We start from the raw sequence: 25,693 nt of genomic DNA on the forward strand, positions 1-25,693 counted from the left end.
GACTTGCCAAGATTAGGGACCGAAAATGTGTGATTAAAGGCCAAGGCCAATCTCTGACGATAGTAATAAAAAGATAATATGAATTGCAAATTGTTCGCAGCATGCTAAGCGAGAGTTTACATAAACGCTAAAAATGTTCGGAATTTCTGATAAACTGATTACCAGAAGAAAGACTCGAAAATAATTATATAAATGCTAATTATAAAGTTTCGAAGCTTCGAATATCGCGAATGATTTCGAGTTATTTTATTAATTTCTTTGGCACATTGTCGAGCGATAAAAATAGCATGATGATAGAACAGAATGTTATCGAAAGGGGAACCATGCTAAATCCTCAGGTTCCTGTCGCTTGTTTTACTCGCTTAGATGTTTTTAATGCGATAATGCGAGGGAAAAAGGGTGACTTGTCACTGTTCGAAGATAACCTGGAGATAAACTCACCGACAGTGAGCTTGTTTTAAATATTCTGAATTAGTAACTTCACTTTCACTGTAAACCTGTTCCAGCAAATTATCGATGATTTGCAGTTGGCAAACGCATGCGAAAATCTTGGCAGCTAGCAGAGTAATTAAATATTCGTTGTAAAAGTTCTGTACATCAAGCTAGAAATAAATAAACAACTTTACAATAACCGTTGTACATCGAATGTAAGAGTCAACAGATATTTCAACAAAATGGAGAAATACAGAGATTGGGTTAATTCTTGTTTTACTGTGATGAAAATATCGAATCACTTGTCGAGTTGAAATAAAGCTATATTACTACATAAACGTTCTGTCAACATATCAACATATATGAACATTCAGTGAAATTACGGAATTGCTTAATTAATATTATTGATCATAGGTAGTAGAGTGTACTTTTCCTCTTTTGTTTTACATGATTAACTGCTGTCAGAGTTGCTATAGACTCGATTGTAATTTACATATTTTGAAGTTTCGAAAACAAATAGCTTTTACGGATAGTACGTAATCTATTATATCTATATTTTATTTTATTGTATAATTAGTTTCTAAAAACTGTTACGTAATAAAAATAACTTACGTAGGAGTAAATACAATTTTCATCATTTGTAATTATTAAGGATAGCAAATATTTTTATTAATTATTAATCAACGATGGACGTTTATTAACGTTTAAGTCTAATGAAGGTGCTAAATTACTGTACAAGGTAAATTTTAGTCGGTGGAAAACCCAGGGAGAGTTTATTATGTGTTTCACAAGATATAACAACTCAAAAGAGGTGCTCGTATTTTGCTGTGACATGCACCTAGGCTCTCATTAGATGTCATAATTGCTAGCCTATACTTGTGCAACGTTGCACGCGCGATCTCTCTTTACAATTTATGCTTCATTATTATAAATTCAATACTCTCTTTGTCGCTTGGCTTTTCTCGGACAATGCGAATTTGGGACAAAGCTGGGAAATGTGGGAAAGCTGGTTAAACCATTTTCATTATGTCCTTCACCAGTACAAAAATAGCGTTGGACTTAATATAAATAGTTGATCCCAAGTAATAAATTTATTCAATAAATTCCTGGAAAAACATCTTCGCAATGTCAATAAGTGTAGAATGAAAGAATCTCGAACCAGTCATTAAAAGGAGAATGAGAATAATAACCATTCTCAAGTAGTTCAACTTGTTCGAATGTGTATGATTCTCTCGTGTCTACCATTTTCAATGCTAAAAATCGGTATTGATGATTGATGGTTCATTAATGAACACGCAAATGATAGAGTGATCTCTCAACAAATTGAGGAATTGTCAAATTTCATCACCATGATAGAAAGGGTATTACGATCGAATCTAGAAGGTTAATTCTGTTTAATACACGAATCAATCATGGGGTCAGCGGGCGGAACTATTAAAATATTGATTGAAATTTTTTAAATGAAAATATATTACAATGTTAAAACTTCCTCAATGGTAGTGTCATTTTAGCGTCAGTGTGACGAAATATTATAGCGAAAAGCATCCAATACTGATTTCGGTACTAATGATCTGTTTGTAGCTCCCGTATCTTGGAATTAATGAAGACAATTTTTATTTCGCATAAAAATCCGCAGTTTATTCATAACTTTCTCTACTACCATCATTGGTATTTTGAAAACTGGTTCGCTGTCACCAGTACTTGTCTCTACTGGTCTCTCAAGCTAAACAATACTGTCAAACACCGTACCGTTTAGACACTTTCTAGATCAGGAAGTTGACACAGGTATGGAAAATCTTGTTCGTCAAAGTTTTCACAAACGTTTCACCATGAACGAGAGAATTCCACTAGCATGGGAAAAAGTAAAGTAGCAGCGTTATCCCTCCTCCTTCAGGTTGAAGATCAACTGGAGGGCAGAATTCAGAAATATTGCAATTAATAGACTACGGATTTTTAGGCAAAAAAAAAAATTGTCTCCATTCATTGCTACACACAGAAGTCACATAGACATCTATTTCTTCTGTTAGTAATTGTAATTGGATGAAAATGATACAACATTTTTAAATTCTTTAAATGTTTTTTCTTTTTTGCATTCAATCTACTCATTTTTATCATAACTGCATAAACTCTGCAGCCTGCTCATGATTAAATCGCGACCCACGAAGATCAATATTGGATCGAACCCCATGCGAATTTCGAAGGAAAAGCATGAGCTAGTCGCAATCGCACGGTACATTAAGAACAGCTTATTTTTCACTTCTCGACTTTATCAGCATCTGTATCGTGTGTCATAATCCGACTACAAACACAATCTACTACGTACATACATCGCGTCGCGTCGTGCCAAACTGGAACCAGATGAGGAACAATACGGGCAGTTAATTAGATACAGACAGAACTCAATTTAATCGATTTGACCGTATGCAATCGATCATTAATTACAGAAACCAAAAAACACCTGGTAAACAAAGCCTGTCGTTACATTAGCCTGTTTTACACTGTTGTTCGTGCGACAACACACATGTGTTTTGTTTTTAAGTGGATGCAAATGTACGGTTTCCGTGAGACTGATAGCATTCCTTAAATAACATAGTGCATAAATTAGTCAATGGGTTTATAAAGCGTCGACGGGGAATAGAAACGCCAGACTGCGACTCGAGATTGTGCGGACCTGATATATTAGATTTCCTTCGATATGGAGCACTTTCGCGCGCTTGTTTTCCTCGGAGTGATTAGTCTTGCCCTGACATGTGAGTATTTTACGAGTTAATTAGGCCTTAAGGGCTTAATGCAAAAAGCATTTTAACCATTCCCAGGGTTAAAACGAGAAATAGATCGATAGATTTCTGAGAAGAAATCTATTCAATCATTTTTAGTGGACGCGATTTCGTAATAATTGTAAAATAAAAAATGAGAAACCGATCATTTAGCGATGGTACGCTTAGTATTAATAAATAAAATATGACATGAGAAAATTGTATCAAAAATATTGTACATTAATATTGTTTACAGGTGCTTTAGGCCAGTCAACATCACCGGACACGATTTTCTTCCGACACTACAATAAGTAACTAATTATATACAAATTTGTTTATAATCCTTTTATATTTTATTATTAGGTGTACAAATCAATGCGTAACCCTTTATCCGTGAATATATTAATTGTTCACAAACAACTAAAATATATTCTATTCTCTAAAATAATCCTCATCACTTTCTAAACGTTTACATCATCTTAAGATGTCTTTACAGTTTTTAGTTTACTTAGTACATTTAGTTTAATAGTCCTTTTTATTATAAAGTAAGAACGCTGTAAGATGATGGAATGTTTTCGAATAGAGTAGCTAGCACTTCTATTTTATTAATTTCAATTTAACGAAGTAGAACTTACCTGGTAAATAAACATTATAACAGGTGAAAAGACTTTCTGTCCAATCGAAGACAAATAGTTGCTATTGAATTTGAGCCACAACTTAATTTGTACACCTATTACTTTCATCGTCAGATTATACAAATAAATTGTTCGTATTATCTTGTTATATTCTAACGTGATTGATAGTGTTCCTGTTGCTTCGAATAATGCTGGAGTGTCCACTTGATTATAACAAAATTTGCTTTTCAGAAATGGCTCACACACGGACATTAATATCCAGAACGCCACGCTTCTCATTTCTAAATTGGATTTGACTAAATTGACAATGTTTTACATTCACGGATTCGGAGAAACCGTGGACAGCAAAAGTGTCATCACAGTGACGGATGGTAAGTCATGATTTTTAAAGTTTGTATGCAACACTTTTACATTCGTCAGAATGGTTAGGTAAGTTTATAATTTACAGATAAGATTAATTTGCATTGATAAATCTTAATTCACGCAATTTTGGTATTGCGAATGACAATGACGTCTGTTGCAGCTTATTTGACAACGGATATAAACGTGGTTGCTGTCGACTATGGGAAAATTGCTGCCAACAATTATTTAGTTGTTGTGGGATTAGCTGGTCCAGTCGCTCAGGCTGTAGCACAAACATTAAATCAATTACAAGGCAAAGGTTTGAATCCGGATAAAATTCATATAGTTGGACATTCCTTAGGTGGCCAGGTATCTGGACAAATAAGTGCCTACCTGAACTTCACTCTCCCCAGGATAACAGGTATCTTATACTGCTATTTTGACAACTGGTATTTGAATAATTTGATAGACAAATTACTAGGTAGATCATAGAGAGATCATACTTCCGAGATTGCTTTCAAAATTTGTGTTGTCACCCATTTACTCAAACTTAACTAAAATGGCAATAAAAAAAATCGTACCGCAACGTTTCAGGAATCATTTTAAAGGAAAGAGTTCAGTCTTCGAATATAGAGTGCATTTTGTTTTTCATAAAACTTTTTCAGAAAAGAATTCTTTTCACTATGCGAAATTGGAAGCTTTAATCCTTAAAATGAGCCTAACCAGAAAGCTCTACGACTTTCTATCGTCAAGTTAGAAGAGTTCATTACATTATACCTAAAGGGTTGACTAGTTTAACATAGATTTTTCTAACATGACGAAATACTCTCTTACAGGTTTAGATCCAGCTGGTCCTCTATTTTACACCGGAAGATTTTTGAAAGCCAGCGATGCTAAGTTCGTCGACATTATACACACTGACAAGATGTTTTACGGTCAACTGTACAACTCCGGTTCTGTGGATTTCCATCCGAATTCTGGACATAGAATACAACCTGGTTGTCCCCTCCTTGGTGCACCTCTTTCGAACGAAGGTACACACTTTTCATGCACAACTGTTTTCATTGCAAACAGGTGCACCTACAAAAGTTTCACGTCAATGAAAATGCATACACCTTTTCAGTACGAAGGTATTATCGAGAACTGAAAAGAATTCACGCGCGACGGTACAGGGGCAAGGGGGTCTCTCGTTCAGTGCGTTTGCACAGTGGCCGAAAATTGAAAAATTACTCCAATTTAGTTAAAAATCGGTACTCCGGGGGTTTTCGGGTCGCTGATTATGAATCTGATGCCAAAATTACAAAAAATATCATAGCGGATTCAATTTGGCTATGTAACTAAAAAAAAAGTCTAAAAAAAAATTTTTGGGTCGTTAAATATGAATCTGATGTCAAAATTGTTATATAGAAGCAAATAATTATGATAATATGTTGCAGATTTTTGCAGTCATCATAGATCCTGGTGGTTTTACGCGGAGTCAGTGAAAAATCCATCAGGATTTTTGGCCGTCCAGTGTGCCGACGATTTGAGTTTCCAAACGAATTCGTGTAATTATTCGGATATAGTTCACATGGGATTTGATACACCAAGCACTGCGTTAGTATTATTTTGGTTTCTGTCAATTAAGATATTTTATATGCAATGGTCGCACTTATGCTTTGTTTCTAATTCTTTTTGGTGGATTCATAAATGTGATCATTTCTATTTTAGAAGGGGCGTTTACTACCTACACACAAATTCGAAAAGCCCGTTCGCAAAAGGACTGCAAGGGACACGATAGTGATTATTATATTAAGCATGAACCTAATTCTCGCGAAAATATCTGCACAAGCAGATGGTCTGTATTTTAAGCAATAAAGTGAACAGCAAATTAATGAATAGATACTGCACTTCATGTAAAATTATTGAAGCCATATTGGAAACTTTATGTCCTTTACTCAATTATTATAATGAATAATTGTTTTTAGTAAAGAATGTATTAAAAGTTTAATTGATTATGTGAAAATTATAATTAAAGGAATTGTAGTATAATCTCTATGAGTTATGACTAGACTGCGGATTTTATGTATTTATGACAAAAATGGGTAGCTGTAATTTGAAAGAGCAAAAAGATTGAAAGCATTGCAGGGCATCGATACATTATTTTCGAACCACTCGAATTGTAAAGGGAAGAAAAACATTCCTAAGTGGTTCCTATTTCTTGCAACAGATGCAGACAATTCTTATTTTGCATAAAGATCCGCAGTCTAGTTATCACTATTCTTTTTTAATTACATTTCACACACCAAGATTGCACTTTGGCTTCGTTATCGGTGACGGATAACGATGAAGCTGCATGCAAGCGAATTCGAACGAATTTGGAAGGAAAATCGTTTCCAACAGAAAAACTTGAGAATTCCTGATGAGATTCGACCAGGTTTCGGACTCCTTAAGACTCGGTCAAACTTTTAAGACCTGGGAAGGGAGTGCGAGCGATTGCCGGTTAAAGCACCTCACTGCAAGAAGGATTTGCGACAAAAGGACACTCGAAAGTCTAAAGTACATATTTTACCAAACTGTCAGCAAATTAATAATTAACATCCAAAGTTGAAAGTGACTAATATGTCAATTAATTAGCAAGAGACACATGTGACTGTACTTGGTCGTTTCGTATGTTTTTAGTCTTTTACGACTGATAATTTGTTGGGGGTTTGGGGAGTTTCACCTAAATTCACAAATAGTTATATTATTAATAGTTGCATATTAAATAATTATTAAAAATTATTCCCACAAAATTTGAGTGGGTCCGCATCGGCTCTAATCGTTCATCTAAGGGTTAATCTCATCCCACAATTAGTATACGTTGTCATTTATAAAAATGACAGACACTTCAGAAAGATCGGCACGTGGCATTTACTTTGTCGTTAAGGGAATGTAAATGTGCAATTTCTATGTAACAGATACCACAGCGCCCATGAATCATAAAGTGCATAAATTATACAGTGGGTTTATATTATACCATCGACAAGAAACACAGGTGACAGAATTTGTGTGAAAAGGTGCGAACATAATTTGTTCAATTTCTTCCAACATGGAAAGCTTTTGCATACGTATTGTTCTAGGACTGGTCGCTCTTTCGTTGGGACGTAAGTTTCTCGAAAATTTTAATTACTTTTTAAATTTATATCGTTGTACACATTATTATATTACGATCACAGAAAATCTGAATAAATACATTCCCGTTATTTTTATCAAGTCTTGTAAAATAGTTACTATTAGTATTATAATTATAAACAGATATCGTACCATTAGTGCTATAATTATAAGTAGGTACAATACTTTTAGTATTACAACTATATATTTACTACTACGAATTGAAAATGTCTTTCTGTGAAATGCAGTTACAAGTTATCGCAATCATTTGATTGTAGACATCCGTGACAATGTTCGTTGTCGTAGAGTTTTAAAAAATTAGAATTGTATAGAAAAATGCAATTTTCTTTATGAGTCGATTCAAGTGAGATGAGATTGAATTCAATGTGTTGAAAGTTTGTATTGTGATAATTAAAGAAGAGGTGAGCTGCTTTCTTACAATGGCGCCAGGCTGTCGAAGGATTTTAGTTAGCTAGCTTTCAGACAGAACGGCTGTATAATTACTTGAATGTAAACATCCGGAAACTTTCGACCAATTAGGTTCGAGCGCTTGCGAAAAATTTGATGTATTTTAGCAACGAGACTCGCATTCTGAGAACCTAATACACCTACATCAGTTAGTCTAAACAGTATTTGCTTAAGTAACTTAAGGAACGGCAATTGAGAACAAAATCCGACCCTTCGTGCTATCCGTGAAAGCCAAACCAATTAATAGTTAGATTACTTGTTACATTTAGAACGATCGCTTTGACAACCATTTACAGCCTTTTATTTGTTCTATTACTATACCGCGGGTTGTATGCACTTATAACAGTAATTAATGGATTAGAAATTAATTGTTTTTAATAGAAAGATTTGTTACTGTTCGCAGACGTTTCTGAAGCAGTGAACACGGAAACTATTTTCTTCCGTCATTATAGGTGATTCGTTATGCCTCAGTTATACATAAATATTTTTGATAATCTTGAGCTTGTTAATGGTTTTATTTTTTTTCAGTGGTGGGTCGCACAGAGATGTTAACGTAAAACAGATAGCTCAATTGGTGCCACAATTGAAACCGAACAAGTGTACAGTTTTTCACATTCATGGGTACACGGAAAGCTGTGACAAAGAAAGTGCCACCACAGTAATCAATGGTCAGCCATTTTATAAAGCATTTAATCCTACAATTACTACCATCGCGAATGTTTAAAGTTATTTTTGCGTTAACTGTACTATTTCGATTACACCGCCAAAAAATTACCTACAAGCAGCAGAATATCTTTTTATGCAACGGATTGGTGCAAGAAGATATTACCTTTCAAGCGATACAACGTTAAATTATACAATACAGTCACGTTCCGAAAGCTTCTTCATGAGATATTCAAGATGTCTCTTGACCCTTCAATACACGGGGTGAGTCAGTGAAAAATCACCACCAGAAGTTACTCCTCGTCTACTGACTTTATAATTAGTATTCTACCCCTTGCACTGCATTTAACTTGCAAGCAATAATGTCTAGACCAATAAGTTGATTCTTCATAGTTTTAAAGAGAAGTGGCTAACAGAAACTTACAATGTTCGAAGCAAAAGAAAAAAAATTGAAGATTACCTAAATATTTTTAAAAATCTAAGGTGCCAAAAAATCCAAATGTATTTATCCTGTTAGGCTCCTTAAATACAACAAAAGTTTTCTTCAAACATTTTTTTATACCATTAGCAAACGACGAGTTACTTGAAGTGATAGCTTTTACTGACTCACCTTGTATATCTAGAAGAGGTAGATTGACAATGAGAGTATCTACATTTTCTTTTGAATCTCTTGAGAAGAAAGCTATCTGAGCGGCTTTAGCCGCTCGTTAAATCTCGCCAGACCATTATTTCTACTAGTGGTGGCGAGAGAAGAAACCTCGTAAGTTATGAATAACGTATTTTACAAAGTCTTTGATAGGTGGAGGCGTTCACATCATAATTGATTGCAACTACAAATAATATTCGATGCAAGGAAGTGTTTATGGCACGTACCAAATCTATTTAAATTGATCGCATTAATAATTAAAAAGGCATATTCGTGACATCTCTTGCACCGTTTGTCCACTTTTCTTCCTGCTAATCTATTTAATCCTTTCCATCTAATTCGTTAATCACGCAACAACGTAATTAATTAACTCACAATGGCCATTTTAATAGCACCTACAACTTTGTTGCAGCTTACCTTAAGGCAACGGACTGTAACGTGATCGCGATCGATTATAGACAAATCGCAGGCAACATAAATTACATAGTGGATGTGCTTCATGTTGAAAATGTCGCTAAAGCTATTGGCAATGCTCTGAACGTAATGGTGGAGCATGGTTTGAATCCTAATAAAATTCACATAATCGGCCATTCGTTAGGTGGTCAAGTGTCTGCTCATATAGGATTTTATACGAACTTTGTTATTCCTAGGATAACAGGTATGTTGTGATGCATTGTACAACGATACAATTGTTTTTAAGTGTTGTAGAATTGTCTGTTAAGACACTTCAGCAATTACTTCTTGATAATTAAATGTGTCTAAATATATTCTCGCAGGTTTAGACCCTGCTGGTCCCATGTACTACACGGGAAGATATTTAAAATCCGGCGACGCTAAGTTTGTCGTAATCATACACACGGACGCAGGATTGTTTGGTCAAATATACAGCAGCGGTGACGTAGATTTTCACCCCAATGGCGGTCACAGACCGCAGCCTGGCTGTCCTCTTATTGCTTTCGGAAAATCGGATGAAAGTTCGTTAATTTTTCTACTTTGAATATGGGCGGTCCATTTAAGGGATTTCGAATTTTACAACGGTTCAAAAATAAAACAAATTTAACAATAGTCAAGCTGATCGGCTTTCGTACAAAACATTTTCTTCTCAGAACATCGGTAGTGGCTCAAAAATCGTGGGGACCAGAATTTAAACCATCCTGTACACATGAACGTTGTTACTTATTATTTTTATGCATTTCAGGAGATTGTGATCATCACAGATCATGGAGGTATTATGCGGAATCCGTTCTGAATCCCAATGGATTCATGGCTATCCAATGTACTGGTATTGAGCTATTCATTAGCGGGAATTGTAATCGAGAGAACGTTGTCCCTATGGGATACGCAACACCAACTACTGCGTTAGTATAATATTATTTTCTTTTAATTAAGTAGATTGAGCTACCCACATCTGATATCGAACATAAATCATCAATAATCAAATTCTTATGGGGTTTGACCACTACGAAGAATGTTTATTTTCATTGAGACACCCTGTACATGATTATTTTTGTTCACAGGAGGGGTAATTTCTACCTCCATACAAATTCGCAAAGCCCATTTGCCAAAGGACTTCAAGGAATATAGTAACCTAGATCTAATAAAAAATCTACTGAATTTTTCTAAAATATGCGTATGAATTTACAATATGTACTTGAAACAATAAAATGAACAGCAAAAGTGTGAACACACTATGATTCGTGTAGAATTATTGAAGCGACCACCATACACATTTCTTTATTTCATTCTGTAACTGTTGAATATGCATCACGTGGTTTTTTCTATGTACCTTACTATCAACTCGGTTGAACAAAAACAGATTTAAATTAAGTAGGTACAACCATCGATCAGAAACCATCGCATTTGTATGTACACCGTTAATAGTTAAAAAATGACACCGAAATCGCAATTGTTTTATTCTTCATTTTCGTTAAAATTTCTCCCACCTGTAATCGAACATCCTGTATAATAAATTATATTATTACCATGTTTCGTCAACAAAGCACTCACGAACATATCGACTATGCACAGCTACGGCATTGGTGTGTCAAGATTACAACTCACATGGCCGCGTGGCGGGAAACTGTCACACATGAGCTGTCCATGAATATTTTCTTAACTAACTTATATATCAAACGAACTAAATACTTTTCGTGAATGATTTCTTGAGAATATAGAAATTCTAATGACATTTCTGGTCAATTTCTGCTGGATGAAGGATTTTTGACATAAACACAAAAATAGTGCGTATAAAGTACTCGTGTCAGCTTATTTTCAAACTTGAACTAGCACTTACAACTCTTAAAAAGTACAAAAAAAAAAAAAATTGTTTACATGAATATATAGAGGAAATTCTCCTCCTTGTAGGATTGTGTCACAGAAACAACAAAATACCGCGTAAACACAGCCCGTCGTTGCATTAGTTTGTTTTATACTACTGTTCGTGTGGCAGCACACATGTGTTTTGTTTTTAAGTAGATGGAAATATGTGGTTTCTGTGAAACCGATAGCATTCCTTAAATAACATTGTGCATACATTAGACAATGGGTTTATATAGCGTCAACGGAGAACAGAATCGTCAGACTACGACTCGAGATTGCGGGGACCTGATATATTCGATTTCCTTCGATATGGGGAACTTTCGCGTGTTTATTTTCCTTGGAGTGATTAGTCTTGCCCTGAAATGTAAGTATTTTACAAGTTAAATAGGTCCTAAGGGCCTAATGCAAAAAGCATTTTAACCCTTCGCAGGTTTAAAACGAGAAGAAATCTATTCAATAATATTCAGTGGACGCGATTTCGTAATAATTGTAAAATAAAAAATGTGAGACCGGTCATTTGGCGATGGCGCGTTTAGTGTTAATAAATGAAATATGACACGAGGAAATTATATCAAGAATATTGTACATTAATATTGTTTACAGGTGCTTCAGGTGCATCAACATCACTCGACACGATTTTCTTCCGATACTACAATAAGTAACTAATTATATACAAATTTGTTTATAATCCTTTTATATTTTATTATTAGGTGTACAAATCAATGCGTAACCCTTTATCCGTGAATATATTAATTGTTCACAAACAACTAAAATATATTCTATTCTCTAAAATAATCCTCATCACTTTCTAAACGTTTACTTCATCTTAAGATGTCTTTACAGTTTTTAGTTTACTTAGTACATTTAGTTTAATAGTCCTTTTTATTATAAAGTAAGAACACTGTAAGATGATGGAATGTTTTCGAATAGAGTAGCTAGCACTTCTATTTTATTAATTTCAATTTAACGAAGTAGAACTTACCTGGTAAATAAACATTATAACAGGTGAAAAGACTTTCTGTCCAATCGAAGACAAATAGTTGCTATTGAATTTGAGCCGCAACTTAATTTGTACACCTATTACTTTCATCGTCAGATTATACAAATAAATTGTTCGTATTATCTTGTTATATTCTAACGTGATTGATAGTGTTTCTGTTGCTTCGAATAATGCTTGAGTGTCCACTTGATTATAACACAATTCGCTATTCAGAAATGGCACGCACACGGACATTAATATCCAGAATGTCACGCTTCTGATTTCTAAATTGGATTTAACTAAATGGACAACGTTTTACATTCACGGATACAATGAAAACGTGGAGAGCACAAGTGTCATCACAGTAACGAACGGTAAGTCATGATTTTGAAAGTTTATATGCAACACTTTTATATTCGACAGAATAGTTAGGTAAGTTCATAATTTACAATTAAATAACAAACGTTATTTTATGCGTAAAACTTTGTGTCGAATTAAAAAATTGCTACTTCCGACGTAGTATGCAGTACCTTCGAAGTGGCTCCTATCTTTGCAGGCTTAGTTAACATCCGATTATTCATACAAACATTAATTTCGTGATTGTTGTCTCTACCTACTGAGAAATAACCTTCATTTTCTTTCTGTGTCCACGAGCAATTGGCCAGACTAAAAATGGATTTGTGTACCTGAAAATATGAATTTGCAAATATTTTGATACGAAACACTATGAAATATTAATTTTTAGATTGCGTAACAAAAATGTAAATCATTGTTTATAGAAGATAGTTTAAAGTTTATATATTAATAGTAGTTCAAGGCAAGTGTTCTTTGTCTTATGTTAATATCTGCAATGTTCAGAAAGAAACGTAACAAAAATGTTAAATCCAGGATTTAAAAATCGTTTTGTAATCGAGACGACGAGTTTTACAAGCCTGTGTCATGTCATCAGTGTAAAATGGGTTATTGTTACACGAAGATGAGTGAAATTACATACTTCGTAATACTTGTATTTTTCCTTGCATTAACTGTTTCGTTGCTAATGCAATTCACAGATAAATATTCATTCATGCAATTTTGATATTTCTACTGACAATGATGTTTGTTGCAGCTTATTCGACAACGGATATAAACGTGGTTGCTGTCGACTATGGTGAAATTGCAGCCAATAATATTTTAGTTATCCTGGGATTAGTTGGTCCGGTCGGTCAGGCTGTCGCCCAAAGTTTAAATAAATTAGAAGGCAGTGGTTTGGATCAGAATAAAATTCATGTAATTGGACATTCCTTAGGCGGCGCGGTATCTGCAGAAATGAGTGTTTACCTGAATTTCACTCTTCCCAGGATAACAGGTATCTTATGCTGTTATTTTGGCAACTGGTATTTGATTGTTTTCAAAATTTGGGCTGCTACACATTTTACTCAAACCTAGACAAAACGGCGATCAAAAATCGTACCGCAACTTTTCAGGAGTCATTTTAAAGGAAAGAGTCCAATCTTTGAATTTACAGAGCTCTCAGTTTTGGAAAATATTTTTTCAGAAAACAATTCGAAAGTAGTTCGAAGGTTGGCAATTCCACAGACATTATCCCTGAAGGGTTGACTAATTTAGCATAGATTTTTTAGCATGATGAAATACTCTCCTACAGGGTTAGATCCTTCTGGTCGTCCATTGTACCCTGGAAGATTTTTGACAGCCAACGATGCTAAGTTCGTCGACATTATACACACTGACAAGATGTTTTACGGTGAATTGTACAACTCTGGTTCTGTGGATTTCAATCCGAATTATGGACGGAGAATACAGCCTGGTTGTCCTTACCTTACTATACCTCTTTCGGATGAAGGTACACACTTTTCATGCATAACTGTTTTTATTGCAACAGCTGCACCTTCAAAAGTTGCACGTTATTGAAAATGTATACATCGTTTCGATACGATGGTATTATTGGAAACTGAAAGGAGTTTACGTTTGACGTCACAGGGGCAAGGGGAGGGGGTGGGGGCACAATAAGCATAAACATATAAAAACTTAACCAATAAATCTTTGTGTTTAATACGCATTTGATTGCATGATAGCAATTCTCGTACATAATCTCTTTGTTTGTAAATAGGGATTTATTGAACTATATTAGGCTATGTAAATTGCAACTCTGTGCTGTGAGAAAATGATATTGTTGATTGTTGTTTTGGGGGAAAAAATCTGCTCGGGGGCAGAGTGAAAACCCCAAAGCCGGAGGAAACTGATGTCAAAATTGTTATATAGAAGCAAATAATTATGATAATATGTTACAGATTTTTGCAGTCATCATAGATCCTGGAGATTTTACGCGGAGTCAGTGAGAAATCCATCAGGATTTTTGGCCGTCCAGTGCGCCGATGATTTCAGTTTTCTAACGAATTCGTGTAATTATTCGAATATAATCCCCATGGGCTTTGAAACACCAAGCAATGCGTTAGTATTATTTTAGCTTCTGTCAATTGAGACAAATTTTACATGCGATGGCTTCGCCACTTAAATATCTGAACTAATAATTACCATCCAGGACGATTATTTAAATAAAATTAATCGATAAAATTTTAACGTATAGGGTAATTCGTATAGGAAGCATACAATTAATATTGTGTTGTGATTTCTATTTTAGAACGGGCGTTTACTACCTACACACAAATTCACAAAGCCCGTTCGCAAGAGGACTGCAAGGGACACGATCGTGATTACTGTATTAAGCATGATTACAATTCTCGTGAAAATATCTGTAAGAACGGACTTTTCTCATGTAATTCTTTCTTAGTAGTTATGTGCCATCCTAGTGTACATTAAAAATATACATTTTCTCTTTCCTAGTTTTACTTTCTTCTTGTATTTACCTTGTATCTACTTCTTATCTTATCACATAATTAGTATCCGTTACCATTTATAAAAAATGGGAGACAGTTCGCAAGTAAATTCTTCGAAAATACAGACACGTGGTACTTCTTTAAATCTTCTTGTGTTTTCTTTCTTTCTATTACACTTCCTTCATGCCTTAAATGGACCGTCAAAATGTAGTGTAATAATACAATGATTCAATTAAATTGTATTTAACTTTTCTTGAAACGGTATGAAGAAACGTAGCGAGACAATAAAATTTCCTCTAAATCCACAAACAGTTATATCATTGCACATTAAATAATTATTAGCACAAAATTTGAGTGGGGCCGCATTGGCTCTAATTGTTCATTTAATGTTTAATCTTATCCTACAAATAATATACGTTCTCATTTATAAAAATGGAAGACAGTTTAGAAGGGCGACCTGAAAAAATACCGGCACGTGGCATTTACTTTGTCGTTAAGGGAATGTAAATGTGCACTTCTTGTGTCACAGATACTACAGCGCCCCATCAATCATGTAATGCATAAATTATACAGTGGGCTTATATTATACCATCGACAAGAAACACAGGTGGCAGAACTTGCGTGAAGAGGTGCGAACATAATTTGTTCAATTTCTTCCAACATGGGAAGCTTTCGCATACGTATTCTTCTAGGACTGGTGGCTCTTTCGTTGGGACGTAAGTTTCTCGAAAATTTTAATTACTTTTTAGGTTGATATCTTTGTAGATATTATAGATAAGGTGTGGCCGGGCGGATGTTACAACCGGGCAGGGGATGATTCTACATGTAAAAATAAGTCGGAAAAAACAAATACCAATTTTTCGTTCGACGCCACGTTTTCGAGAAAGCCGATTTTGAAAATGCAGCAAATACGCATGTTATTAGCTAGGAATTGTCTGACGCGTCCGACTATGGCCAACCAATTCTACTTCCTGAAAATACTAAAGTACGCGAAACCGAGAGGATTTTTAAACTCGATTATCTCGAAAACCAAGCGTCAAACGAAAAAATCTTGTTCCTTTTTTTCGACTTAGTTTTATATGTAGAATCATCCCCTGCCCGGTTGTACCAACCGTCCGGCCACACCCCGTATATAGTAGACATCCGTGATAATTTACGTTGTTGTAGAGCTTTAGGAGAAGGAATAAATTTTTATGTAGCACTTGTAAAATCCTTCGTCTATCTATTATGTTTTAATTTCAAACAATTCGTCGACCTAAACTACCGAGTTTAAAGATAATTTTTCTAAAGACTATTTTAACAAAAGCGTGAAGTTTTAGATTCGCTAGCAGATTGTGTGTTTTCATGATAAAATGTGTTTTTAATAGAAAGATTTGATACTGTTCGCAGACGTTTCTGGAGCAGTGAACACGGACACTATTTTCTTCCGTCATTATAGGTGATTCGTTATGCCTCACATATACATAAATATTTTTGATAATTTTGAGCTTGTTAATGGTTTTATTTCTTTCCAGTGGTGGGAGTCACAGAGATGTTAACATAAAACAGATTGCTCAATTGGTGCCACAATTGAAACCGAACCAGTGTACAGTTTTTCACATTCATGGGTACACGGAAAGCTGTGACAGCGAAAGTGTCACCATTATAATAAACGGTGAGCCATTTTATAGATTTTTTAATCCTAAAATTACTACCGTCGCGTCGACCGAATGGTCTGATCTTCATTTTACAATTATTAAAATTATAAAGATAATTCTAGGGGAAATTATTCAATAAATTCAATTATTGAAATTAAAATTTATTGCAGTAATATCTAAGTAAATTCAATCTTGTTATTTTGATAAGGCAACAAACATCACTCACTTTTAGTGCTGGGTAGATTTAGTTTTAAAAAGTATTGAGATACTATTTGAAAAGAGGACGCGATTTTATACAAACAAAAGGCAACTTTAAGTAATAAGAAAGTTCTGCGTATATACAGAGGATCGTCAAATGTTTAGAATCAGTTGCATAAAAGTGTCGTCATATTAGACACATTAAATTGACGTATCTATTTCCTCCATTAATTAACGTAACAACGTAATTAATTAACTCACAATGGCCATTTTAATAGCAACTACAACTTTGTTGCAGCTTACCTTAAGACAACGGCCTGTAACGTGATCGCGATCGATTATAGACAAATCGCAGACAACATAAATTACTTCTCCGATGCAAGTCATGTTAATGATGTCGGTAGAGCTATTGGCAATGCTCTGAACGTAATGGTAGCGCATGGTTTGAATCCTAATAAAATCCATATAATCGGCCACTCGTTAGGTGGTCAAGTGTCTGCTCATATAGGATCTCATACGAAATTTGTTATTCCTAGGATAACAGGTATGTTGTGAAGAATTGTACAATCATAAAATTGTTTTTAAGTGTTGTAGAATTGTCTGTTAAGACACTTCAGCGATTACTTCTTGATAATTAAATGTGTCTAAATATATTCTCGCAGGTTTAGATCCTGCTGGTCCCATGTTCTACACGGGAAGATATTTAAAATCCGGCGACGCTAAGTTTGTCGTAATCATACACACGGACAGAGGATTCCTTGGTCAACTATACAGCAGCGGTGATGTAGATTTTCATCCCAATGATGGTCACAGACCGCAGCCTGGCTGTCCTCTGACTTTAAATAAGAAAGAAAGTTCGTTAACTTTTCTACTTTGAATATGGGCGGTCCATTTAAGGGATTTCGAATTTTTCAACGGTTCAAAAATAAAACAAATTTAACAATAGTCAAGCTGATCGGCTTTCGTACAAAACATTTTCTTCGCAGACCATCGGCAGTGGCTCAAAAATCGTGGGAACTAGAATTTACATTATCCTGTACATTTCAACTTGTTACTTATTATTTTTATACATTTCAGCAAATTGTAATCATCACAGATCCTGGAGGTATTATGCGGAGTCCGTTCTGAATCCCAATGGTTTCATGGCTGTCCAGTGTACTGGTAGTGAGCAATTCAAAAGCGGGAAATGCAATCGAGCGAACGTTATACCTATGGGATACGCAACGCCAACTACTGCGTTAGTATAATATTATTTTCTTTTAATTAATCGAACATAACTTATCAATAATCAAATTCTTATGGGGTTCGACCTCTACAAAGAATGTTTATTTTCATTGAGACACCCTGTACATGATTATTTTTGTTCGCAGGAGGGGTAAATTCTACCTTCATACAAATTCGCAAAGCCCATTTGCCCTAGGACTTCGAGGAATATAGTAACCTAGGTTTAATTAAAATCTAGTGAATTTTTCTAAAATATGCGTATGAATTTACAATATGTACTTGAAACAATAAAGTGAACAGCAAAAGTGTGAACACACTATGATTCGTGTAGGATTATTCAAGCTAGTGATGGGCGTGATACTAATATTTCTCATAAGTTTCAAGCAATTCGATTCCCAAGTACTTATTTGAAATGTTTGATAGGTATCAATAATTTAAATGCTTGGTATTGACATCTGATATGAGTAGTGCCAAAATGGGCATTGGGTGGTATTGGTATCAAGCCAACAATAAATGTATATCGATGCTACTCGAACTAGAGCCGAGCATACATAAGTATAGAAACAATAACGAATACTGTAGGTATCGAAAAGTATCGATTTCCAAATGATTCCTTCAAATATTTGAATGCTTTATAGTATAGAATTGCCACGAGTGGCATTACTGGAACATTTCGGCAAGAAAAAAAGTAGATAAAACAAAAATAAACGAAATAGACATAATAAAGGATTTATTTTTTACATATTTGGAAACAATATTTTATTCACTATATTGTCTTTTAATCGATTTCTTTTTTTACGGATTATTTCGCCAGTCTTTGGCGGATTATCGAACCTCACACAAGCATACCTCCCGCCTCTCCTACCGTATTTACTAAATATATGCATTTGTTGGCATGTTGGAAACTGTGACAGAAGTGTAATATACAGAATCACTGTTAGATACAGAATTGTGAATGTATCGATACCAATTCCATCAAAGACGTACTTACAAAGAATCGAGGCTTCTGAGCAATTATCATTAGGGATCGATACTTTTTGATATCCAGAGAATCATATATGCTTGTGATACCATGATTCTTTGCCACAAGGAATCGATACCTCTTGAACATGCTCAAGGCCCATCACTAATTCAAGCGACCACTATACACATTTCTTTATTCTAATCTGTAACTGTTGAATATGCATCACGTGGTTTTTTCTACGTACCTTACTATCAACTCGGTTGAACAAAAACAGATTTAAATTAATTAGTGAAGATTATTTTCGGGAAAAATTTTTTAAAAATCTCTGAAGTGTCTCCAGAGGTGTTGGAAGCTACGCGCGATTGACTGTGGCGAACGATCGGGTGGCTAAACAAATGGCGCGGCGCGGTTTAATTCAATAGTGGCATTGGTGAGTCGAGATAGGGCTGCAACAGCCGCGGGGCGGGAACCCGACGCACACGAGCTGTTGACAAATATTTTCTTGGCCTGATCATACCCCAACCGAACCAAATATTTTTCGTGAATGCCTTCCTTTCCAGAAACATCTGTAGAATTACTGTATTTTGAATTCCTGCTGGATGATGGATTTTTCACATAAATACAAAAATAGTGCGTACAAAATGCCCGCGTCATCTCATTTCTAACTTGAACAACTACTTACAACTATTAAAAAGTACCTCTATCTAGAGGGAGATAGAGAGATATTAAAAGTCCCCTCTATCTTCTGACTCAATTCCGAAGTTCTCCGCACGTTTAATTTTCACGTAATACCTCAGTTTTTGCCAAAATTATGCGTTTTTTTAAATACCGATATTTTTCGAAAGCTGTGCGTGGTACAGAAGTTATGCTTCCGGATTCGATTCTAGAATGAAAAACTCTATAAGATTTTTAACTCTTTAAGATACCTAACATTTTTTTTTATTTAGTGCCATAGAATATATTGACAAAGTTTGAACATTAATACCTGGGACACCCTGTATATGCAGGGAGTAGAATAGGTTGGCCATGATCAGACGCGTCAGACGATTCCTATCTAATATCACGCGTATTTGCTGTATTTTCATAATCGGTTTCACGAAAATGAGGCGTTAACTGAAAAAATGTTATTTTTTTCTCGACTTACTTGCACCTACCCGACCACACTCTGTATACGTACATTTTTTCTTTCCTAGTTTTCCATTCATTCTTGTATTTTTTCCTCTCATCTTATCCCACAAATAGTATATGTTCTCATTAATAAAAATGACGGGCAGTTCAGAAAGATACCCTGTGATAAGACCGACTGTCGCCGATACTTTGTTGTTATTAGAATGTAAATGTGGAAATTCTGTTTTACAGATAGCGCAGCGCTCCATCAATCATACAGTGCATAAATTATACAATAGGCTTATATTATATCATCGACAAGGAACACAGCTGGCAGAATCTACGTGAAAAGGTGCGAACATAATTTGTTCAATTTCTTCAAACATGGGAAGCTTTCGCATACGTATTGTTCTAGGACTGGTCGCTCTTTCATTGGGACGTAAGTTTGACGAAAATTTTAATTACTTTTTAAATATCCCCCGTATATACTAGACATCCGTGATAATTTACGTTCTTGTAGAGCTTTAAGGGAATGAATAAATTTTTATGTAGCACTTGTATCTTGAAATTCGTGGAGATAATTTTTATTTTGCATAAAAATCCTTCGTCTATTTATTATGTTTTAATTTCCAGCAATTCGTCAAGCTAAACTACCGAGTTCAAAGATAATTTTTTTGAGGACTATTTGAACAAAAAAGTGTGAAGTTTTAATTTCGCTAGCAGATTGTGTGTTTTTAATAGAAAGATTTGATACTGTTCGCAGACGTTTCTGGAGCAGCGGACACGGACACTATTTTCTTCCGTCATTATAGGTGATTTATGATGCCCAGTTATACATAAATATTTTTGATAATTTTGAGCTTGTTAATGGTTTTATTTCTTTTCAGTGGTGGGAGTCACAGAGATGTTAACATAAAACACGTAGCTAAATTGATTACACAATTGAATTTGAACGAGTGTACAATTTTTTACGTTCATGGCGTCAAGGATAGCGTTGACGGGCCGAGTGCAACCACAATAGCGGACGGTGAGTCATTTTATAAATCATTTAGGCCTAAAATTATTACTGCCGCGTCGATCGAATGTTATCGTCGATCAAATGTCGCCTGATGTTTATTTTACAATTATTAAAATTATAAAGATGATTCTAGGGAAAATTATTCAATATATTCAATATTGAATATGCAATATGCAATATTGAATTCAATCTTGTCATTTTGATAAGGCAACACACATCCCTCACTTTTAGCGCTGGATAGATTTAGTGTTGAAAAGTATTGAGATACTATTTGAAAAGAGGACGCGATTTTCTAATGACGTAATTACCTAAATCACAGACGCACATATTAATAGCATTTTCAACTTTGTTGCAGCTTATCTGAATCGCACGTCCTGTAACGTAATCGCGATCGATTATAGACAACTCGCAGAAAACTTAAATTACTTTAATAATGAGCTTCATATTGATGATGTCGGTGGCGCTATTGGCAATGGTCTGAACCAATTGGTAGATCATGGTTTGAACACAGTTAAAATTCACATAATCGGACACTCGTTGGGTGGTCAAGTGGCTGCTCATGTAGGATCTCATACGAAATTTGTTATTCCTAGGATAACAGGTATGTTGTGATGCATTGTACAACGATACAATTGTTTTTAAGTGTCTTAGAATTGTCTGTTAAGACACTTCAGCGATTACTTCTTGATAATTATACGTGTCTAAACATATTCTCACAGGTTTAGATCCTGCTGGTTCCATGTTCTACACCGGAAGATATTTAAAATCCGGCAACGCTAAGTTTGTCGACATTATACACACTGACGCAGGATTCGCAGGTCAAATATACAGCAGCGCTGACGTAGATTTTCATCCCAATGGCGGTCACAGACCGCAGCCTGGCTGTCCTCTTATTCCTTTCGGAAAATCGGATGAAGGTTCGTTAATTTTATCAACATTCTTACTTTTAATATGGGTGGCCCATTTAAGGGGTTCCGTAATTTCCTACGGTTTAAAAATAAGAGAAATTCAACAATTTTCAAGCTGATCGACTTTCGTTCAAAATATTTTCTTCTCAGACCATCGGTAGCGGGTCAAAAATCGTGGGGACCAGAATTTAGACCACCCTGTACATTTGAACGTTGTTACTTATTATTTTTATACATTTCCGTAGGTTGTAATCATGCCAGATCCTGGACGTATTATGCGGAATCCGTTCTGAATCCCGATGGATTCATGGCTATCCAATGTACTAGTAGTGGGCAATTTAAAACCGGGAAATGCAATCGAGCGAACGTTGTCCCTATGGGATACGCAACGCCAACTACTGCGTTAGTATACTATTATTTTCTTTTAATTGAGTAGATTGAGCTACCTACATCTGATATCGTACATAAATCATCAATAATCAAATTCTTATGGGGTTTGACCTCTACAAAGAATGTTTATTTTCATTGAGACACCCTGTACATGATTATTTTTGTTGGCAGGAGGGGTAATTTCTACCTCCATACAAATTCGCAAAGCCCATTTGCCAAAGGACTTCGAGGAATATAGTAACCTAGATCTAATAAAAAATCTACTGAATTTTTCTAAAATATGCGTATGAATTTACAATATGTACTTGAAACAATAAAGTGAACAGCAAAACTGTGAACGCACTATGATTCGTGTAGAATTATTTAAGCGACCACCATACACATTTCTTTATTCCATTCTGTAACTGTTGAATATGCATCACGCGGTTTTTTCCATGTACCTTACTATCTGTTGAGATCGCCCAAGGGATGTCGATGCTCAACTGGTCAATTTCGACATTAACGAATCTTGACCTCGTCGAGATAAAATATAATACCGTTGTTCCGTAAAAAGTTTATTTAATCAACAAAAAACACTATCAACTACTTCATGAGTGACGCACAGCAACTATATGGTATATCGCGGTCGGAACAGTCCGTCTTGTTCAAGGTTGTCTTTGATTCTGATTCTCGTCTAGGTGCGCTGCCTCGAAGTGCCCTTCGTTCCACCCCCCTTGATGAGGAAAAACTTGACGTGGAGGTGGAAGGCTCCCCTCCAAGTCCCAATGGAAATTCCCATTTTATGTCGGTACTTCGAGACAGCGCGAAAACAGACCCCAAATGGCCGCATCTGTTTGGGCTTAAGCCAAGGGCCGCGCTTGCCTCGCTGACCTGACCGTCGTCGGAGACGGTGACTGGGCCTTGATGGTGGTCATAAACGGGACTCGAGGGTCCCTAGTGGTAAAATACTATTTTCTTTAAAAAAGATAGAAAATTCGTGGTACGATGGTCGGCCTGCGTGTACCCCAGAAGTCGCGGAACTACGGTTAGGGTCCGTCTTTGTTCGCCCGGGTGCCTCATAAAGTACATGGAAATACCGTTGAGGGTCACGACTCAACACTATCAACTCGGTTGAACAAAAACAGATTTAAACAGCTGCACCTTCAAAAGTTGCACGTTATTGAAAATGTATACATCTTTTGGATACGATGGTATTATTGGAAACTGAAAGGAGTTTTCGTTTGACGTCAGAGGGGCAATGGGAGGGGGGTGGAGGCACGTCTACATAGTGGGCCGGATTTGTCAAAACATTGCCAAAATTCGGAGAATTACTCCAGTTTAGTTACAAATCGATACATCGTGGGTTTTTCTGTCACTGATTGTGAAACTGATGTCAAAATTGTTACGTAGAAGCAAATAATTATACCGTGAATGTTTATGGTATCAGTACATATTGTTTCTCGTGTAGATACGTTACAGATTATTGCAGTCATCATAGATCCTGGAGGTTTTACGCGGAGTCAGTGAGAAATCCATCAGGATTTTTGGCCGTCCAGTCCGCCGATGATTTCAGTTTTCTAACGAATTCGTGTAATTATTCGGATATAATCCCCATGGGCTTTGAAACACCAAGCAATGCGTTAGTATTATTTTAGCTTCTGTCAATTGAGACAAATTTTACATGCGATGGCTTCGCCACTTAAATATCTGAACTAATAATTACCATCCAGGACGTTTATTTAAATAAAATTAATCGATAAAATTTTAACGTATAGGGTAATTCGTATAGGAAGCATACAATTAATATTGTGTTGTGATTTCTATTTTAGAACGGGCGTTTACTACCTACACACAATTTCACAAAGCCCGTTCACAAGAGGACTGCAAGGGACACGATCGCGATTACTGTATTAAGCATGATTACAATTCTCGGGGAAAGTGTATAAACGGACGGTCTGTATTTCAAGCAATAAAGTGTACAGCAAAATAATGAATAAATACCTTATTTGCTTTATTCAATTATTATGATGAGGAAAGATGATGATTATTATTAGTAAAGAATTTATTAAAAATTTAATCGATTATGTTAAAATTATAATTGAAGGAATTGTAACATAATCTTTATGAGATATGACTATTCTTTTTTAATTAAATTTCATCTCACATGCAAGGATTGCACTTTGGCTTTGTTACCGGCGGCAGACAATGGTGAAGTTGCATTCAAGCGAATTTGAACGAATTTGCAAGGAAAATGGTTCCCATCAGAAAAACTTGAGAATTCTTGATGAGGTTCGACCAGGTTTCGGACTCTGTTAAACTTTTAAGACCTAGGAAGAGTGTCTACGCGATTGATGGTCAAAACACCTCAGAGCAAAAAGTATTTGCTGCAGAAGGACACTTGAAAATGTAAAAAGCATGTTTTATTAAACTGTCAGCAAACTGATAATTAATATCCAAAGTTGAAATTTATATGTCAATTTTTGGACATGTTAAATTTTGTGGAAGTGCAGAAGCATAGTGTGTACATTCAATATACAGAGCGTGGCCGGACTGATACAATGGATAGGGAATGATTCTGCATATAAAAATAAGTCGAAAAAAAGAAATAACATTTTTTCGTTTGAGGCCTCGTTTTCGAGAAAAACGAGTTTAAAGATCCGCCGGGTTCGCGTACTTTAGTACATACAGGGTGTCCCATGTTTTAATGTTCAAACTTTGTCAGTATATTCTATGGCAATAAACAAAAAAAATATGTTATGTAAACATAGTAGGTCACATAGAGCTTTATTAAAAAGTTATAACAAAAATACGAAATACAAGTAATGTAGGCATACTAACGGACTTGCTGTTATTGCGAGCATTGGCTCAAATATATCAGTAATGTTTACATTAAGTGTGTTTATGTAAGCTGTATTTACTATCTGAGATCACTTAAGATTGAAAGTAATTTTCGCCAGTAATTAGTATTAGTAAGTCGACAGTATTACTAAGTCGGTTAGGGAAGTCGGTTAGGCAAGTCGGTAAGTATTCCTATATTACTTATATTTCGTATTTTTGTT

At 35.4% G+C, this 25,693-nt stretch overlaps 5 protein-coding genes across 13 annotated transcripts in view; 4 read left to right on the top strand and 1 right to left on the bottom strand.

Annotated features, from left to right (window-relative positions):
• The window catches only part of LOC143356310 (pancreatic lipase-related protein 3-like), a 149,475-nt gene extending 130,888 nt beyond the window's left edge, over positions 1-18,587 (top strand). The window contains exons 2-8 of one of the 3 annotated variants that reach the window (XM_076791881.1): positions 7,174-7,290; positions 8,169-8,217; positions 8,294-8,433; positions 9,487-9,732; positions 9,851-10,048; positions 10,273-10,432; positions 10,592-10,765. In XM_076791881.1, coding sequence (XP_076647996.1) covers positions 7,236-7,290; positions 8,169-8,217; positions 8,294-8,433; positions 9,487-9,732; positions 9,851-10,048; positions 10,273-10,432; positions 10,592-10,658 — 915 coding nt within the window. In that variant the 5' untranslated portion in view covers positions 7,174-7,235 and the 3' untranslated portion in view covers positions 10,659-10,765. Of the gene's footprint in view, positions 1-7,173; positions 7,291-8,168; positions 8,218-8,293; positions 8,434-9,486; positions 9,733-9,850; positions 10,049-10,272; positions 10,433-10,591; positions 10,766-15,788; positions 15,926-16,598; positions 16,648-16,723; positions 16,864-17,342; positions 17,589-17,706; positions 17,899-18,121; positions 18,282-18,414 lie in introns of those variants that run through there. The other 2 variants (XM_076791883.1, XM_076791882.1) reach the window with 2 other exon arrangements.
• LOC143356306 (RYamide receptor) overlaps positions 1-25,693 on the bottom strand; it is an 84,244-nt gene that overhangs the window by 6,876 nt on the left and 51,675 nt on the right. The window lies entirely within an intron of this gene.
• Positions 3,035-6,045, top strand: LOC143356309 (pancreatic triacylglycerol lipase-like). The gene is made up of 7 exons (XM_076791880.1): positions 3,035-3,182; positions 3,445-3,499; positions 4,055-4,194; positions 4,347-4,586; positions 5,002-5,199; positions 5,602-5,761; positions 5,876-6,045. The coding sequence occupies exons 1-7, from the start codon at positions 3,128-3,130 to the stop codon at positions 5,943-5,945; spliced, it is 918 nt and encodes a 305-aa protein (XP_076647995.1). The 5' UTR covers positions 3,035-3,127; the 3' UTR covers positions 5,946-6,045.
• On the top strand, positions 11,601-24,632 carry LOC143356308 (pancreatic triacylglycerol lipase-like). 2 transcript variants are annotated; one of them, XM_076791878.1, is made up of 7 exons: positions 11,601-11,757; positions 11,997-12,051; positions 12,607-12,746; positions 13,481-13,720; positions 14,018-14,215; positions 24,114-24,273; positions 24,464-24,632. In XM_076791878.1, the coding sequence occupies exons 1-7, from the start codon at positions 11,616-11,618 to the stop codon at positions 24,546-24,548; spliced, it is 1,020 nt and encodes a 339-aa protein (XP_076647993.1). In that variant the 5' UTR covers positions 11,601-11,615; the 3' UTR covers positions 24,549-24,632. The 2 variants fall into 2 exon arrangements, with proteins under 2 accessions (XP_076647993.1, XP_076647994.1); XM_076791879.1 differs by lacking the exons at positions 24,114-24,273; positions 24,464-24,632 and adding exons at positions 14,664-14,823; positions 15,014-15,215.
• On the top strand, positions 20,633-23,003 carry LOC143356312 (pancreatic triacylglycerol lipase-like). The gene is made up of 7 exons (XM_076791884.1): positions 20,633-20,778; positions 21,103-21,151; positions 21,227-21,366; positions 21,713-21,958; positions 22,077-22,274; positions 22,511-22,667; positions 22,827-23,003. Exons 1-7 carry the CDS (start codon positions 20,724-20,726, stop codon positions 22,891-22,893), a joined length of 912 nt encoding a protein of 303 aa, XP_076647999.1. The 5' UTR covers positions 20,633-20,723; the 3' UTR covers positions 22,894-23,003.

This window comes from Halictus rubicundus, chromosome 8 (assembly GCF_050948215.1).
Source record: "Halictus rubicundus isolate RS-2024b chromosome 8, iyHalRubi1_principal, whole genome shotgun sequence".
Lineage (NCBI taxonomy): Eukaryota > Metazoa > Arthropoda > Insecta > Hymenoptera > Halictidae > Halictus > Halictus rubicundus.

Bases quoted from the DNA above. Each gene is read 5' to 3' on its own strand.
- LOC143356309 (XM_076791880.1), top strand. From the start codon at position 3,128: ATGGAGCACTTTCGCGCGCTTGTTTTCCTCGGAGTGATTAGTCTTGCC. The intron at 4,587-5,001 runs GTATCTTATACT...ACTCTCTTACAG, and splicing joins CACTCTCCCCAGGATAACAG to GTTTAGATCCAGCTGGTCCT. The intron at 5,762-5,875 runs GTTAGTATTATT...TTTCTATTTTAG, and splicing joins TTTGATACACCAAGCACTGC to AAGGGGCGTTTACTACCTAC.
- LOC143356308 (XM_076791878.1), top strand. From the start codon at position 11,616: ATGGGTTTATATAGCGTCAACGGAGAACAGAATCGTCAGACTACGACT. The intron at 12,747-13,480 runs GTAAGTCATGAT...TGTTTGTTGCAG, and splicing joins TGTCATCACAGTAACGAACG to CTTATTCGACAACGGATATA. The intron at 14,216-24,113 runs GTACACACTTTT...GATACGTTACAG, and splicing joins TATACCTCTTTCGGATGAAG to ATTATTGCAGTCATCATAGA.
- LOC143356312 (XM_076791884.1), top strand. From the start codon at position 20,724: ATGGGAAGCTTTCGCATACGTATTGTTCTAGGACTGGTCGCTCTTTCA. The intron at 22,275-22,510 runs GTTCGTTAATTT...ACATTTCCGTAG, and splicing joins TTTCGGAAAATCGGATGAAG to GTTGTAATCATGCCAGATCC. The intron at 22,668-22,826 runs GTTAGTATACTA...TTTTGTTGGCAG, and splicing joins TACGCAACGCCAACTACTGC to GAGGGGTAATTTCTACCTCC.